The 18590-nt window shown below is 42.5% G+C and overlaps 1 protein-coding gene across 3 annotated transcripts in view; it reads right to left on the minus strand.

Annotated features, from left to right (window-relative positions):
• FREM2 (FRAS1 related extracellular matrix 2) overlaps positions 1 to 18590 on the minus strand; it is a 201732-nt gene that overhangs the window by 61655 nt on the left and 121487 nt on the right. For all 3 annotated transcript variants that reach the window (XR_006172745.2, XM_005305633.5, XM_065581285.1), the window contains exon 6: positions 17435 to 17686. Coding sequence is in view for 2 of the 3 variants with exons in the window: in XM_005305633.5 (XP_005305690.2) it covers positions 17435 to 17686 (252 nt within the window). In the remaining variant the exon portion in view is untranslated. The remainder of the gene's footprint in view (positions 1 to 17434; positions 17687 to 18590) is intronic.

Consider the following 18590-nt stretch of genomic DNA (forward strand, 5'->3'; position numbering starts at 1 on the left):
GGCTGCCCGAAGCCGGTAGCGCTCGGGCAGCCCGGCTCTTAAATAGAGCCGAAGAGTCAGGGGAGGAGCAGAGCAGTCGCGGGAGGGGAAGTGCCCGGCCGGCATTTTCCCGGACATGTTTGGCTTTTTGGCAATTCCCCCCGGACGGGGGTTTGATTGCCGAAAAGCCGGACATGTCCGGGAAAAACCAGACGTATGGTAACCCTAATCTGTAATAGCAGACACATTCTTCATGGTTATTCATCCTAGGAACCAAATCCTTACTAATGTTTTGTAGTTAATTTCCTGTAAGTCCTTTTAGGAGCTCCCCAGGGGAAGTAGCAAAGCCAAGATACAAACAGGGAGGCATTGTGTTTCACACATCATGGTTGGAAAACATACTGCCCCATGATTGGGGGCTCACTTATGGCAGATCTTTAATCTAGTAATCGGTCTGAATAGAGAGCATTGCAAATTTAATGACTTCTCTTTCAGAAATAAGAGAAAGCCTTTCATGTAGCAAACACAGATTGAAGATTGCAGATTTCGCTGGCATACAGTTAGAGTAATTAGAGGAGAGAGGATGGGAACTTAATTCCCAATAGCCTCTGATACGGAAATTAAATCTAAGTTGTGTCCTTACTTCCAGCAGAATGGAAAGTACCGGGTATATATTAATTAGAACATTAACCAGCAGTCAAGCAGGAAAATTAGACAAATTTTTGAAGCGGTCAAAAGCACATCCCCACTTGATCATATCTCGTAAAGGCAACAGGTATAAAAAGAAATCAATGCAAATATCAATTTTAATGGATCTTTCTGCCTCTAAACCAACATTACCAGCTACCGTAGAGAGACGAAGTATGACCAACCACAATGGGCAATGAAAAGAAACATGCTACTTTTGCAAGATGTGTGCAGTGCTTTGCCAGATTCTTGGTTTACAATGCATCATGATGCACAAGCCAGAAAGAAGACAGCTTTACTCTTGGATCCCAGGGCAAGATTTCACAGCCAGCAATAAACTGAGCAGACTTGTTATAGATGTAACTGAGAGACAAACATGGAATTCCATTAGGGTTTTTTTACAGTAACTTCTCAGTCTAACTACACTGAAATGAAGAGGGGTTTGGTTTTATTATTATTTATTTGTATTGGGGTATCACCTTGCAATGCAGGATGATGGACCAGGACAGTGCTAGGACCTGTACAAACACAGGACAAAAAGATGGTCCCTGCCCCAAAGAGCTTACCATTTAAGTCAAATGTTTTGATGTCAGGGTAGCCTGCATGCCAGATCCCATATACACTTACAGAATATGCTCGGAAGATTTCAAATATTAGTAAAAATAACTACATTGACTCCCGCCCCCCTTCAAATGGTGCATACTTCCCGAGTAAACTTTCCCTCAAGGTCACTGAGCTGGGGATGTGAGGTTTGCCCACCCAATTTCTGAGAATACATTGTTCTGGTCTGTTTTGTAAAATATCTATTTTCACTGACCTATATGATTTATAGAGGGGACAAATAATAAAGGGGAAATTTTTCTGGTAGCTCTAATATGCAAGTATAAACATGAGGTAGCTGCATAAGCAGTAGATGGAGTAACTATTTACATCTGGACAATGTGTGCTGTGGATTATTTACTAAATCTTTTATATTGGTATTCATGTTGTTTCTGTCTACAGGCTTGAGGCCCTCTTGTTTCTTTGTAGGCTAAACAGGGTGGAGTTAGCAGGTGGAAATTGTTTACTAAGATTTTATGATACTTGTGTGGAAATGTGAATTTATTGGGCTAATGTTAATAAGGATAAACGTCTACATAATTTAAATAATTATAGTTTCTCAGTTCATGTATGTTAATAAGGACAAAAAATAAAAAGTTTAAAAAGAAATCTATGCTCACTAAAGAAAGTTTACATTAGCAAGAAGGACTTTTACATTTGCAAGTAGGTAGCACCATTATACAGCTATTTGGGCTTATTTGAAATTACACACGTGACTGAGCTTGCAGTTAGTACACTGAATTTAGTTTGCCAAGTCATTTTTTTGTTATTGAGTGGTACAGAAGCAGGGGTCAAGATTATATGCAGAGCACAATTTTGGACTGGATATCCCTTGTAAAAATGCCAGTGGTTTTTCATTTGATATGGTCAAAACTGATTATTTTCCAAATGTATATGCTGCAATCTTAACAGCTCAATCATCTCAGCATTGTTATCATAACTTTCACAACCAAAAAATAAATTAATCTTGCAATCAAAATTATTAGCTGCAGTTAAAATTCCACATATAGTATCTCAAGCAAATAATGTCAGTATTTACATTTGTCTCCCATAGCTCACATCTCTTGGTATTCCTAATTGCTCGTGCCGCTCTGAACCCAATAAAAGCAAAGCACACATTCTGAGTGCTACACAAATTATTGGCACCCAATGTACCAACAATAAAGAAAGCTGCACAGGCAACATGTCAATTTGGAGTGTTCTAACATTCATGTCACATATGACATGCGTCCAATCTCTGCACAGCTGGGAAATTAGAGTACTGAGGTTGGTGCAGAGGTGCTGCAAGATCAGACAGTAAGCTTTGTTTTATTAAAAGTGCAACAGACTTGTTTAGATAAATCCTGGTGGACCAACCCTGATGGCAATAGAGTTTCCTTAATCCTGCAAAAGGGAGCTCTGCACCAGTTTTACCCATCTTCAGAATATAATTTACCCCACAGTAGTTCAGAAAGGCTGTGACACCTTTAGTTTTGACTGCTGAAGTTCATTTTGCCCAAGGCAATTGTTTACAGTTTTATATGGATTTTAGAGGCTTCTTTCTGTTTATAAGTGGATTCACGTTTATTGTTCTGTTGCAAAACACTGTTAACTTTTTAAGAATCCCAGATTATCCCACTTATAGGTGTAATTATTATTATTATTGCAAATGTCCTTGAGACAAATTTGGTAAGCAGGTGGACCTTAGTGCCGTCTCAAGACGGCCAAAGATGGCAGATGCTTGCATATGAGGACCTGACCCCAGATGCTGGCATAAGGGGAATAAGTAGTAGTAGTAATAGTCATCCTTGTGACAAATCCTGCAGTCCTTGAAATCAGCGGGAGTTTTCAGAGATTCCAAAGCCAGAAGGAACGATTGTGATCATCTAATGTCTGACCTCCTGTATAACGCAGGCCCTAAAACTTCCCCAAAATAATTCCTAGAACATATCACTTGCTTGACTAAGGTTTGAGTAAAGGATTGTAGGATTTATCTCATTTATATCATCATTACTGCACAGGCCATCCGCACAAGTCATTCACTTATCTGGAGAGTTATTTCATTTAAAATTTAAATAAAAAATATTAGGCAGCACTCCATGAATAAACACATGCTTGGGATTTGGGGACACACCTGCACAGAAGGGGATTGCCTCCAGCCACCATCTGATACTGTGCATTACTTTCCTTTGGGCTACACCGCCTAAAGTATATTAAATGAGTTCAGAATCTTTTTATCATTTTTAAAAGAATGAACAGGAAGCAAAGACTGACGGCTTTAACAGAAACAGCACAGAAATTAGCAACAACAGCAAAATCCTCAAGAAGCTGCTGAAACAGAGAGAGACAAATACATGGGACAGATTTATTAGTAGTAGGTATTTTGTACCACACTCAAAGGCATACTAGGAGCCTCACAGAACACATAGTCAGGCCCCTACCTCAAATAGCTCACAAACTAGGATTTAGACAAGAAATACCAAGTGAGGTTGAATACAAACAAGAGTGGGCAGGGTAGATTTGGACAGAGTTTTATAAATAAGACCAAGCAGAGACTCAATAGGTGTACATTTTAAAAAGCTTTTCTCTTTTTAGGTTAGTTTTAGTTTCATATAGTAATTAGTTCACTTTTTGTTTGCTTTGCAGCAGAGGTTAGCCGTTAGCAGGGATTTGAAGGAGGCAAGTGTATTTGCAAAGGCAAAGAGGTTCAGTGAAAATGGCCTGGGAAATTTGAAGGTTGTTCTTCCTAAGTGGGGTTAGTAACAACAATGAACAAAAGCAAAAAGAAACAAACAAAGCAAGAAACAAAACAAATCAGGACTATGTATTCTGGATGCTTCTGTTTTGGGATCTATATCTTGTAACATCCACCTGATTCACTATGGTGTCTATCTGACTTGATCTCTAGGATTTCACTATCAAAGTCACCCCAGTGAACAAGGTTTTCCTCACCTGGGGATACAGTATTACCAGGGACCCTTTTCTCTGAAATGGAAAAGTATTTCTTTCCCCTTACATTTTCAAACTTCTTTATGGGCACAACTCAGAAGGAAAACAAGGGAAGCAAACACATTTTCACTGACACACCATTACTTATAAACAAGTGATTGTATAAAGGCTTTTAAGTAAATGCACCTGCCTGTGTTTGTTGTTCTTTAGAATATGCAAAGTGAGAGCGGGGTAGAGAGGAATTCCTAGAGCACTGATGGCTAAGACTGATTTCGCTGAGTGAATTTTGACTGACTTTGTATAAAAGCAAATACCTGCAGAAAATGTGAGAAGTCTTTTTGTAATAAAAGCCATTTGATTTCAACTGTAACTAGAGCAAAATTGAAAACCTAAAACAGGATTATTCATTTTCTGAGCCTATTCTCTACATGAATAATATTAGCTTGGACCAATCAGTAGAATCTTATCATAGTCACCTTATTTATTTCACATTTAATTTCTAAAAATATAATTCTCTCTTAAACATAGTAGAACCTGCTTAGTTTCTTTGAACAACCATTTATGAGGCAGGAAAACATTTGGGGGGGGGGGGGACGAATGGCTTAGAGAACAGGAAGTTGACAGTGAATAATGATGGAGAAATATAAACATCATGTGTTCCACATGACTTTTGCTACTGACACTAGCTGAGTAAGATACATCGCTCCGTGACAGCATTTATCATATATCTTGAACCAACTCATGATTTTGTTCAATATTTTGCTAAAAAATAGTTAAGAGCATGGCTACACTCAAAACTCCAAAGCGCTGCCGCGGGAGTGCTCCCGCAGCTGCGCTTTGAAGTGCGAGTGTGGTCGCGGAGCCAGCGCTGCGAGAGAGCTCTCCCAGCACTGCAGGTACTCCACCTCCCCGAGGGGATTAGCTTACAGCTGTAAGCACGGCTCCCAGCGCTGGGGCACTGTTTACACTGGTGCTTTACAGCACTGTAACTTGCTGCGCTCAGGGGGGTGTTTTTTCACACCCGAGTGAGAGAGTTACAGCGCTGTAAAGCGCCAGTGTAGCCATAGCCTAAGTCTGTTCTTTTTCCTGTATGGAGACAAGTGCTTTTCTAGACTGAAGACATCTTCACCAAACTGTAATGGAGCCCAACAAGCATGTTGTCACACTTCTCTCTCCAATGTCTGCCTGTTTAGTGTTCAGCTAACAGTGCTCACTACTATGCCCAGTGCTACCATAGCATACTATGTTTGTTTAACTGGCACGGCACACTGTTTTAGAGATTCCCTGAGACAGGATCAGATTATGGTTGGCCCACCCCAAGTGTGTGTGTTCTGTGTGGGAGGAAAGGAGGGAAGAATGGAATTCAAGAAACTTGTTTTCCTGCACCTCCTCATAGGAGCCAGTCAACCATTCTAGTACTTACTGCTGGCACTTGACTTAGCAAAGGAATCAGGGAGAGGGCAGGACAATGGCCTCACCTCCTCCCCGCCCTTTAATAGAAGAGTTGATAAATTAGGAAATCACTGTTGGCTGTCTATCGCAGCAACAAATTAACATTATATCTCACACTGGAGGGTATCATAGAGACAACCAGGCCTAGTTGGAATTTGCCTTTCTCACAGCACCTGTTACTGTCAATGGTTTTATATGTAGATAGATTTTATTTTTTCTTGTCAATGATTTTATATATAGCGATAACTTTTAAAAATTGGTGCCTTCAAGAGATAGATTTTGAATAGATGCTTCTGGATACTCATTACTTCTGTTACCCTAACAGATATTTAAGAGTACGTTAGATAAATGTCTATCAGGGATGGTCTAGACTGTATTTGGTCCCAGGCAGGGGACTGGACTCGATGACCTCTCAAGGTCCCTTCCAGACCTAGAATCTATGAATTATAAATGGATCATTCTGTTTCACTCATGGTGAAGATGGCTAATGCTTCTAATAATAAAATATTAGTGAAGAACCCTGGGGTAGGGCATGTGTGATAAATTGGCAGCCTTCCATTTTTTGCCCTGATCAGTTAGTTTGGCCATCTGCCAAACACTGGAGAAAGAGTAGGGGGCTATGTAGGTATTTTGCATACAAAGGGGACACAAGAAATGTGTAGGACAATGTTTGTCCAAAATGTAAGAACATAAGAACGGCCATATTGGGTCAGACCAAAGGTCCATCTAGCCCAGTATCCTGTCTTCCAACAGTGGCCAATGCCAGGTGTCCCAGAGGGAATGACCAGAACAGGTAATCATCAAGTGATCCATTCCCTGTCGCCCATTCCCAGCTTCTGGCAAACAGAGGGTAGGGACACCATCCCTGCCCATCCTGGCTAATAGCCATTGATGGACCTATCCTCCATGAATTTATCTAGTTCTTTTTTTAACCCTGGTATAGTCTTGGCCTTCACAGCATCTTCTGGCAAGGAGTTCCACAGGTTGATTGTGCAGTGTGTGAAAAAATACTTCCTTTTGTTTGTTTTAAACGTGCTGCTTATTCATTTTATTTGGTGGCTCCTAGTTCTTGTGTTATGAGAAGGAGTAAATAACACTTCCTTATTTACTTTCTCCACTCCAGTCATGATTTTATAGACCTCTATCATATCCCCCCCCTTAGTCATCTCTTTTCCAAGCTGAAAAGTCCCAGTCTTATTAATCTCTCCTCATATGGAAGCCATTCCATACCTCTAATAATTTTTGTTAAAAGAGATTAACTGCTGGAAAAGAGCATAAAATCAGTGCTTTGGCATGGCAGACCCAGTAGAAAATTAAAAATGACAGAGATCTAAAATACTGTGGCTGTATCAGAGGAAGGAAGTCATACTTGTCTCTTCCTATAGTTCCATCCAGACAGATGGTACTACTCTTGGGCAATGCTGAGGTGGTTGTAGGCACCATCATAACGTTGGGCATGCTGCACCCAGTGTTTGGGCCGGCACTTGGAGGTTGGATGGATATTACTCATCCCTCATGTCTTTACCACTGTTGCATTCGGTTTGAGATTGTGGCACACAACCTGATGATGAGGTGAAGGACCTGTTTTGATGGACTGCCCCTGGAGGCTGATGGAACTAATAGGATTCCACGTAGCCTTGTGGGATAAGATTCTTTTTCTGACTAATTACTTCAGTGATAGTTTGATAGGATATTATAATAATCTTTTGTCCTCCACTATTGATTCAAGGCACCTCATCAATGTCGCCTCTGGCTTTATCCTCACAGGTCACCATAGTTTACAAATTACTTTGCAGATGGCAAAGAAAAGTTTCATCTTCATTACAGCATCTGCAAAGGCTCATACAGTCACACCGTTCCAAGTAGCTGACAGCTTAATGAATCCTAGCTGCCTTCACGCAGTTACTGAGTCAAGTTTTTCCTCACTGTGAAGAATGTTCATGTTATTTTGCAAATAAAATGGCTCACAGCACCGAATAAACTCATTGCCATGGAAAAAGAACTGTGTTCCAAGGGGACAAAGAGTGTCTTCTCTTTTCGAGTCTTAGTCAGTGTTGTTCAATGAAGTAATGGAGGTGTTGGTGCTATTGCAAAAACAAACAAACAAAAAAAAAAAAAAGAAAAAGAAAAAAAAAAGCGCTAATATCATTCTGGAGAGTATTAACAGGTGTGTTATATTTGAGAGTACTGTGTCCAGTTTTGGGCACCACACTTTAAGAAAGATGCAGACAAATTGGAAAAAGTCCAGGGAAAAGCAATAAAAATGATAAGTTTAGAAAACTTGACCTATGAGAAAAGGTAAAAAAAACAGCATGTTCAGTCTTGAGAAAATAAGACCGAGGGCGGGGGGGGGGATGGATCTAATAACAGTTTTCAACTATATTAAGGGCTGCTACAAGGGGGATCGGGATCAGTTGCTCTTTATGTCTACTTAAAGTAGGACAAAGAGTTATGGGCTTAATCTGCAGCAAGGGAAGTTTAGGTTGGAGATTAGGAAAAACTTCCCAACTAAGGATAGGTAACTACTGGAATAAATTACCAAGGGAGGCTGTGGACTCCCCATCATTGCAGGTTTTTAAGAACAAGTTAGACAATCACCTGTCAGGGATGGTTTAGGTTTACTTGGTCCTGCCTCAACCTGGGGGGCTGGATGATCTCTTATAGACCTTTCTAACCCCACATTTCTATGATTCTATGATATTAGAGTTTTTCATGTCTATCATGATACTTAATGCAAAGTCTGTACTCCAGGTCAGATACTGCATTGTTGATTTTCTGCCCCATTTCAGGTTACTAATGGAAGATGTCAGTAAAGAGGCCTCTGGCCAGCTAAAGAATTCCTTTGACTATTTTAATATTCAGAAAAAATTGGACAAATAGAGAGTTGGTGGCTCGTGAATACTGTATGCTTCCTCTAGGGATATTTACAGTTTAACTTCTTGCAGCATGAGTGCCAGCTAGTGGTTCAGGTAGAATATTAGAAGACCCAGGAAAGATGGGTTCTGTTCCTAACTCTGCCACTGGCTTGCTGTGTGACTGTGACCATCTCACTAAATCTCTCCATCTCTCAGTTTACCCATCTGTAAAATGGGGCAGAACTGCTCTCCCCTACAAGGGATGGTTGTGAGGGTTAATGTGGTCATTTTTTCTGACAAGTTAAATAAACTGTAAGTCATGCTGTGATATAAGCCTGTGGCCTTTGCCTCCCCAGTAATGGTGCTGAAATGTTTAACAGGGGTTCAGCAGGAGGAGTCTGAATGGCTGCTTGCCAGCCTTCTGTGAGTGAAGTGGAACAAATCTGTTGAATGCCCTTCCTGCTGTGAACAGTGTGGTTTTTCAGCAATTCCAATAAGGCAAGAAGAGCGTTCATATGTCCTGCAGAGTGGCAGTGTGCTCTCTTGGCAGCACTAAGTATTCGGGAAGAAAAAAAGAACACTTGGGGAGATGATAACCTCTCCGACAACTTAAACCGAAGAAAGCCTCTCACAAATGTTCTCCTTTTTGCTGTGCTCTACCATTTTATTCATCAATGCTGTTCACTTTCAGATTCTAAACATGATGATGACTCAATAGTTTGATATTGGCACAAAAGCCATTTTTACAACAACATAACAACACTATTTAGTTCAATCCCCAGGTGCTGCAACTGTTCGTTTTAAACTGAGTGGATTGGCATCCAGAGAGAAATATAGTAAAATTAGATCATTGCATTAAGTGATCATTAGTGCACCTCTGAACCCAGTCTTTATGCTTGGTCTTTCTTCCCTGATCTTCTTGCAGACAATGTCTCCACACCTGTTTGTGTGGGCATTGCTCCTCTATATCATATTTGTCTGACTCAGACTTAAAGCTCACTGAGGCAATGACCTTGGGCCAAATTCTGCTCTGATTTTCAGCTGAGCAATCTGAGGTGTTCAACTGGGCGTAGAGGTGTGGCAACAGAACTTGGCCTGAGCTTATCTTTAAGTGTACATGAGCTGTGCACTCTCACAGTGCTCTGAACATAAGTGTACAGAAATAAGAATCTATTTTAAAATGACAGCATACAGTCTAAAATATGCTCTCTTTTGTTGTGAACTACCATTCTCTTTAAACACGGTGAGCCAAATCCTGCCCTTATATGAGCATACACAACCTTCACTGACTTCAACGGCAGATGCATCTGCATTTCCTAGGAAGAATTTAACCATGGTAAAAATTATACTTGACTGCAAAGTGGTTTATGAAGAAGTGCGACTAAATTATACCCCTGGATTCCCCCTGTAGGGTATTCCATGAGAGTAAGTGAGGGCAGAATCTGGCCTGTGGTTTTTAATACAGGGCGTTTGGGAGCAAGATTATACACTATTCATTACCAGCGGCACTGTACTGTAAATTCTGATACAATCGCTTTATGCTGTTCTATTTACCTAACTGATTTATTTGTTTATATACAGATGAAAAGCAACTGGGTAGATGGTTAAGACAATAAGCCTACATACCATTGTGTTGGTGATTATTCAATGCAAATTGTTCCAATCTGGTTATTTTATGGGGAAGATTTAACATCTGCTGTATTTAATGCAGAATCTGTTTGTTTGGACTTTTTAATGGCCACTTAATTTTTTTATTCAGAGAAATGTTGGATCAGTTTGTTTATTAGATGACTAAACACTTCATACAAGTACAATTTCTGTGTCTAAAGAATATTGCTAAGCCTGATTATTCAGTTGATTGAGTGAAGATGGTGAAATGAGCTTTTAGTTAGCAAAATAATATTTCACTAGTGAAAATGAATGTATTAAATGCAAGCTCATGTTGAACAAAGTATTTATTGTTAGCAATGGTGAATACAATTTTTCATTTTTTGTTTATTTTGGGGTCTGTTAATTAATTCATAATATCTTATATTTTTATGGTACCAATGGATCCTAACACATTTACAAATTATAGAAATACAGGAATCATTTTGCCTGGCACTGAAATGCAGCAATGTCTGGATGGGAAAGTGGACCAGTTTAACAGCACACCGAAACACTGTACAAAAAAGTGAAGAATATGGTATCCAGTTGACACTGATATGGTGTTTTTGTCTTTTATCATTTTTCTATGAGAGTTCATTCGAGAGCATAGTGGTTGTCTGGTTTCACCCACAGAACTGCTATGGGAGCATTTAGTGCACTGGATGAGGTACATCAGAAGCTGTGACATGTGTAGGACACTGTATCACCTGTGGGTGAACACTTTTCACAGAATGATCACTCCGTATCTGACCCCTCAGTCCTCATCCTCAAAAGAAACCTCCACAACACCTTCAAAAAGTGAGCCTAGGAGCTTAAATTCATAACTTTGCTACACATTCAAAATAATAGTCTTAATAATGACACTAGATGTATGGCTTATTTAGTGGTGGATTATCCACTGGGCCCACGGGGCCCATGCCCGTGTGAATTGGGGAGCCCCGCCCACAGGAGGCAAGCGCTGGGGCAGGGGCAGTCTCGTGCTCCCCTCCCCCCCGACCCTGCTCCCTGGCAGTAGCGCTGGGCGGGGAGAGGCAGGGGCAGGGCCAGACTCAGAGAGGAAGGGGCAGGCGCCAGAGCCTCTCCAGCTGCACTGGGACGCTGCCCGCAGCAGCTGCCTGGGAGCGAGCCTGGCTGGGGATGGGCAGCAGTTCGCTCCCTGCCCGGGCATGGCTTCTGGGGACAGCGGCTGAGCAAGCTGTAGTCCCCTTCCCCTCCCCCCCGGGAACGTTCAGCCCCTGTCCCCAGAAGCCGAGCCTGAGCAGGGAGTGGACTGCTGCCCCCCCCAACCAGGTTCTCTCCTTGTCAGCTGGCTATGCTGCACAGAGCAGTGCCTGGGAGTGGCTCTGTCCTGCTTCTTGCCCGGCCGAGCTGCCGGGACGGCGGGGAGCAGCCAAATGTGCTGGGGGGTGGGAGGGAGCCGGAACCGCAGGAGGACAGAGCCCCTTCCCCGCAGAGGTAACATGGGTGGTGGGGAGAGCAAGGGCCCTTGAATGGGAGTGGGGTGGGGCCACATGGGGAGGTCATGTGTTGTCCCCTTTTGTTGGTGTCCCCCCAGTATGGCGATGGCTGGGAAAACAAGGTGTGAGAAGCCCCAGTGCCCCGTCCCCCACCAAAGCGCAGGGCAGCAGGGGAAACCCCAGTGCCAGGCCCTGGGACTGGAGGAGCTCTGGCTCCATGGGTGGCGGGTGGAGCCCACCTTCTGGGGGCTAGCCCCTGGCTCCGCCCCTTCCGCCTGTTGCCCCCCCACAGCCGAAGCCCTGAGACCTCCTACCTCCCCTGCAGCCAGAGCCACGAGCTCCTCCCTTGCCTGGAGGAGCCCCAGGCCAGCTGAAGTCCTAAGCCTCCACCTGCCCTCCCCCTCCCGCTACCTGCCTGGAGGTGCCCCGAGCCTCCTCCACCCTACGGTCCAGAGAGCCCTGGGCCACCTGCAAGCGCGCCTCCCCTCCCTAGACCCCGAGCCACTCCAGGGAAAAGCGTCTCACTTTCATACCAAAGAACCTTTTTACTTGCTCCATGCAGGTTCCGGTGTGGCTGAGTAGGCGATATTTGCTACTCAGCTTCCTGGGTTCATCAGTAATCTCTCTGGAGTCCACGGAGATTATTGAAGAACCTGGGAAACTTAAGTAGCAAATACAGCCTCGTCAGCCACCCCAGAACCAGCATGGGGCATAATAAAGCAAAAACTTCCCCCGCCAAACCCCGCAACTGGGGTTCTGGCAGCCACGGTAGCACCAGAGGAGGCTGAGCCTCTCCTGGCATATTATACCTGCCACCCATGTCTGGCTCCCCGCCACGGCCTCAGGGATGGGGGAGCTCTCACTCTCTGCTACGGCCCTGAGGCTTGGGGCTGCCGTGGAGAGGCAGAATGGTGTGGGACAGGGGGTGGAACAAGGGTGGGACTGCAAGGGGAAGGGGCAGAATGGTGTGGGGGCATGGGCGGGGCCACAGGTGGAAGGTGTGGGGAGGAGGGCTGCAGGTGGAAGGTGTGGGGAGCCCCACCACCCCAACTTGCACTGGCCCAGGGCCCCAGGAAACCTTAATCCGCCTCTGGGTTTATTACAACCATCTGTAACCCACTAAGCTGCCCTTTTTGTTTTATGACTGGAGAGGTGTTAACAGGACACTTTACCTTGAATAATCTCTTAAAATGTATGTTAACTACTTAGGCTAAACAATCTGTTCCATCTTGTATTTAGTTGTGAAACACAGAGTACCTTTCCAGACCCAAAGCAGGGCAAAAGCTTATCTCTCTCACCAGCAGAAGTTGGTTCTTGCTTCTTTTAGTCGGCAATTTTAGGCCACTTTGTAACATACACAGTTGCCAACTTTCACGCGGTAAATAAGCTCCCCGACTTTCACAATAAGCCAAAAATCAAGCTAATCCCATTTCAAAACAAGGCCAAAACAAGCCAATTCCTAAGAACCCCAAGACTCTATGTGACTAGATCCCCCCGCTGTGCAGCCTGGGACTGTGTGGGCCCACTGTGCACCCCTGACCCTCTCCCCCTGCTTGCCCATGCTTGCCGGGAGCCGATAAAAAAAAAAAAAAAGAAGAAGCAACAAGCTACAACAAGCAACAAGCCAAAAACTAGCCAACAAGCAACTCACAAGCCAATTAAGCCAAAAACAAGCCCAATTTCTGCGTTTTTTTCGCGGGTTTGGCATGTCTGGTAACATACTATGTAATCACCACACACAACACTGTTGCTGTTTCTGGGATCTCCCTTTCTGAAAGCAAGCATCCCATTTTCTGCAACAATTTTCTACATTCAGCTTATATTATTCCTAAATAATGAGATATTAATTAAATATTCCTCCTTACCTTGGCTAAGGTTTTCACAACCCTAAAATATCCAGTAATTTTGAAGTGATGGCACAGACTCAATTTTCTTTAATTTACTGGATACAGCCTGTTGACCTTTGTGTCCATCACTGGTTATTTCCTGCCTCCCTTATTTCCAAGTGATATTGTTTCTTAAAATTCCAACTATCCTACAGAGATGAAAGACTTCACAGTCGTATTCTGAGGTGATAATATATTTCCAGATGGTTGCGACTGCCAATTTGAGGCTTGATCCAAAGCCCAAAGAATTCTACTGACTTTAGTTGGCTTTGGATCTGGCTCAACATTTCTGTTTCCAGGCTGGTTTCCATCAATTTTAACTGCTTTGTTGTCTGTCTTTATAATACCACCTCCACTCCTCTCACAAGAGGACCAGGATCAGTGGACACCAAAGTGGGTACTGTGCCTTCTTTAACATACCCCTTCCCCTGCGCAATCAATCCCTATCAGAAACAAGAGAATTTAAGTGCAGAACTCAGTGGGAAGATCCCCTACTCAGCACCAGAGGCTGAGAAGATTATTCTCAGTACCAACTACAGTACTATCAAAAGTCGCCCCAGAATGCAGCAGAGAGCTGCCCATATTCATGGTATTAGTGCTCCCCCTTACAAGCACTAACCAGGCAATGTTTAAAGTATGCCTAAATTCTGTCTTACTGTACACCTTTCAGACATTTTAAAACCTGAATTTATTATTTTCATATCATTGTCACCTTTGTTACTTAAAAGTTGCATTCAGAGTTAGATATTAGTACCCTTTAAACAGACTGGCTATTAAAAGCGCTGCAACTGCATAAATGCAGCCCAAGGACATTTTTTTTCCATTCAGATGTCAGAATATCCTGAAATTTTAGACAGCACTTTTGATTCTTTCAGACTTTAAATACCTTAAGCCTTGTGCTAAGTCCCCTACAGGGTCATAAATAATAAAATGTTTTTTTTCTGCAGTTGATTACCAGCTATCTACTTCTGTATTAAAGAAACGTCTTTCAGATATTTAGTTCAATGTTTAAAATTTCAGAACTATGATCATGGAGTGTGTTTGTATATCTATATCTACATAATTTCACTGAAAATTATTCTGTTGTTTATAGTGGTAGGGAGGAGGAGAGGGGGTTCTGCCAAAGGCAGAAAGGCTTGGTTCCCTTTACTCCCAGAAGAGTTTCACAAGTGTTTATGACTTTGGAATTGCAAGTTGAAATGACCATATGTAAATGCTCTTTCTGTAGGTTTCTTCACCTACTGTACTTCCTTCTGCATGTTATGGTTTGTAACCTTAATCTCTGACTCAAACAGATCCATGTTATTATTTAACATTTCAATTGTGGTAGCATATGTAACATTGAAACAAACAATTCAAAATGCTATTTACATCAGATGAGGACCTGGTCTGGTGTTCCTTTGGTTGATTTTTTTGCCACCTTTCTATCCTCAAGTGTGTACAGTTTCAAAGTAAAAATATCTCCACAGCACTGTAGATTTTAAAACCATGTTTCCTCAGCCTGTAATACATCAGTACTTGTCTCATTTAAAATTACTTCTTTACAAATTTTTGTTCTGACCGCACAGTGTAACTGCACGTAAGCCACATTAAAATAGTCTATTCCCTGGGGGTTTTATTACACTTAGTCTTTCTTGGGTTCACCATAAGGCTTGATGTGTGTCTTTTCACTTATTCTTGGTTTATCAATTATCATTATTATATTCAAACTCAAATATTTTAGTTTAAATCCCATGGGTTTATGTCAGAAAGAAAAAAAATTGATTAAAGGTTTTGAAGATGAATGTTTCCTAATTAACTTGCACTGAATGCCAGTGGATATAGGCAAAAAGTTTCCAGTGCTGACTTGACTTCCCTTATGAAAGACCTGATGTAGAATTATTAAACTTTGACCTTTCCTATTTGTGGTTTATGACCTTCAGACACTGATGCATGATGTTAATCCAGGCACAGTGTTTGGGGAAATCAGCATAAAATGACAGGTTGTTACATTTGGCTAGAGAAACTTTGTTATCTAAACGTAAATTCCATTAACAAACAAACAATAAGGATAACATAGCTCCAGATCCCCTGTAGGTGTGCAGTAATGGGACTCAGGCTGACTACAGGATTTAGTATGATAATGATTCTGCACTTGATAGGTTACTATAAATGCGTCACAACCTTACCTGCATTTCCATCAGAGAGATGTTTTAGATACAAGTACATTTATAATATTACACAGCCAATGAAAATGCTATTTCCTTCATGTGGCATATTTTTAACAAATCAAAAGACTGAACACAATTACCAGGAATTTTGTGCAGCACACACAATAATAACTAACAAATGTTTCTTAAATTCTACTGTTCATTTTATCCTACTTTCCAAAATATTGACTTCTCAGGTGACCTACAAAATATTAAATACAGAACACTATCAAGTCAGACAAAACCAAAAAGCATTAGACTTCTGAATCGATCCCTCTAGTATGCTTCTTTATAGTACATTCAGACTTTTTCAAACTCTAAACAGAAAAGTGACATGCTAAATGAATTGTCAGCAGCTTTTTAAAAACACTGGAATTTCTTCTGGGAGAAGTTTCACTGACACAGAAAGCGCTGCACAGCTACCTCTGTGTGGGATGGCCTACAAAATATTTCAGATATACCAGATGCAACATATTAGGCAGATAAATTGGGATGTGTCTAAGACGGGGCGGGCAAACTTTTTGGCCTGAGGGCCACATCGGGTTTCCGAAATTGTATGGCGGGCCAGTTAGGGGAGGCTGTGCCTCCCCGAACAGCCAGGCGTGGTCCGGCCCCTGCCCCCTATCTGACCCCCCCTGCTTCTCACCCCCGACGGCCCCCCCCAGGACTCCTGCCCCATCCACCCCCCCCAGCTTCCTGTCCCCTGACCATCCCCGGAACCCCTGCCCCTGACTGCCCCCTGCTGCCCCATCCAACCCCTCCTCTCCTTCCTGACTGCCTCCCCAGGACCCCTGCCCCCAATCAACCCCCCCTTGTTCCCCGCCCTCTGACTCCCCCGACCCCTATCTACGCCCCCACCCTCTGACCACCACCCGGAACTCTCCTGCCCTCTATCCAACCCCCCCGCTCCCTGCCCCCTTACCGCAGTGCCTGGAGCACCGATGGCTGACGGCACTACAGCCACGCCGCTCCGAGCACCAGGACAGGCAAAGTTCACTAAAGGCCTGGGACTGTTACCTGTAACATGTTACCTGAGACTCCTTTCTACTGCTGCGGAGATTGCGCAAAAGATGCTGCTGCCTCAGGCTGCATTAGCTTTCGTGTGCATTCTCTACGAGAGAATGCAATGTGTGTCCCCACTCCCTCCCCAGCCCTACACCTCTCCTGTCACAGATCTCTAGTCCATCACCAAAGTTCTACTCCTTTCAAAGCAATACATCAGAGCCATGGGTTACTCTGACCAGAAACAAAGCATATCATTGTGCTAGTCTCCTGATACAAAGTATGAACATGATGCTGACATCAGATTTGTCAATGGATTGTATTAATATTTTGTAACAAGAACAGAACTAGACTCTTGGATTATCAGGAGGCAGCAGCCTTTGCTTAACTAGAAAGAGTAAGAAATACAGATAACAAACATCATCGACTTCCATTTGGTGTGACCTCCCAGATCACACCCTCCAGAAACTGTGAACTCTGTGAGAGTGGAAAGGTGAGTTCCCAACACCCAGCTAATTTTACAATGACTCCATGTTCTTGAATTTTAAAATAGCAATACTGACCGTTTTAAAAAAATCATTATCCCCCTAATTATACTTTCAAAACTCCTGAAGGCCATGATCATGCATTTGTATCAAGGGAGGGAGAGAGGAAGTCCAATAAACCCGGCTCTTACATCATGATTGAAGGGCCATATTATATGCCATTTCTGTCCCTCACTGGTAATACCATCCTGATAAATTAAGTCTTACCATCATCTTTGTCAGGCACAATAGTAACCCGAGTCCCTGGGAATTCTGAACCAATTCTTCCACCCATAGGCATGCTCAGCAGAACATCAAACGTCTCAGCTTCTTCATACAGGGAATCATCTATGATGACAATACGGCACATTTTCTCTCGTTCATCTTTGTCAAAGCTGAGAATGCTGTTATGGTCCTCGGGCCTGGATATGTAGTCCGAGTAGGACAGCACAGACGTTGGGACAGTACCAGTTGCTGTTCCTGTGAGACAGAAGTAAATAAGCAGCTGTAATATTTGTACAGAATCCCTTATTAAGGTTGAATTGTACTCTCTTTAGCTTTGCATTTTTATTCCTATTTATTTTTAGACTGATAAGATGCATTCATTACAAAGTATTTACGTGCATGTACAAAGAAACATAGGAGATGCCATACTGGATCAGGCCAGTGGTCTATCTAGTCCAGTATTCTTTCTCCAAGAGATGCTAGTACCAGCTGAGTCCGAGAAAGGTGTTAAGAAACAGTGAAGTAGGCAGTTAGGGGATTGCCTGTCCCACGGAAAGTTTCCTTTTAACGCTCCCAACAATTAAAGGCTGACTGAAGTATTTACTATAATGCTACATTGGTATTATTATGATGTACAAAATAAAACAATTCTTAATAGCAGAAGAAGTTGACTAATGACAAATCAATGAGCTCCTCCCTCAAATGAGTTTTTTTCGAACTGGGCTATGTTCTATGTGAGAAGATGGTCTTAAAACTGCCCTAATGGCAACTAATGCAAACTCTGTTTGTTTTAATGAGCACAATGAACAATAGTTTTCATTTCTCTGTTTTTTTCTTTTTTGCTGGCAAGACTCTGAAGAAACCCACGATATAGAACTGATAAAATATAACAATTTCTCTCATCTGAAAAATGTTACAAAGTCACTGCTGAAATACCCCTGCATTAATCCTCTCCAGCTATACTTTTTAGAACCAAACTCTGGCACTCTTTGTTTTCATTCCCAAACAAGTGTGCACTAACTATATCTCTTTGGAATTTCCAAATAGAAAACTGCTGTAATACCCACATGCCAATGTTGTGAAAAAGATTACAATTCAACTCAACATCTGGCCACTTAACCTTGCATGAAATAACCAGTACGACTGCTGAGACACTAAT

Source organism: Chrysemys picta, chromosome 1, assembly GCF_011386835.1.
Source record: "Chrysemys picta bellii isolate R12L10 chromosome 1, ASM1138683v2, whole genome shotgun sequence".
NCBI classification, from domain to species: domain Eukaryota; kingdom Metazoa; phylum Chordata; order Testudines; family Emydidae; genus Chrysemys; species Chrysemys picta.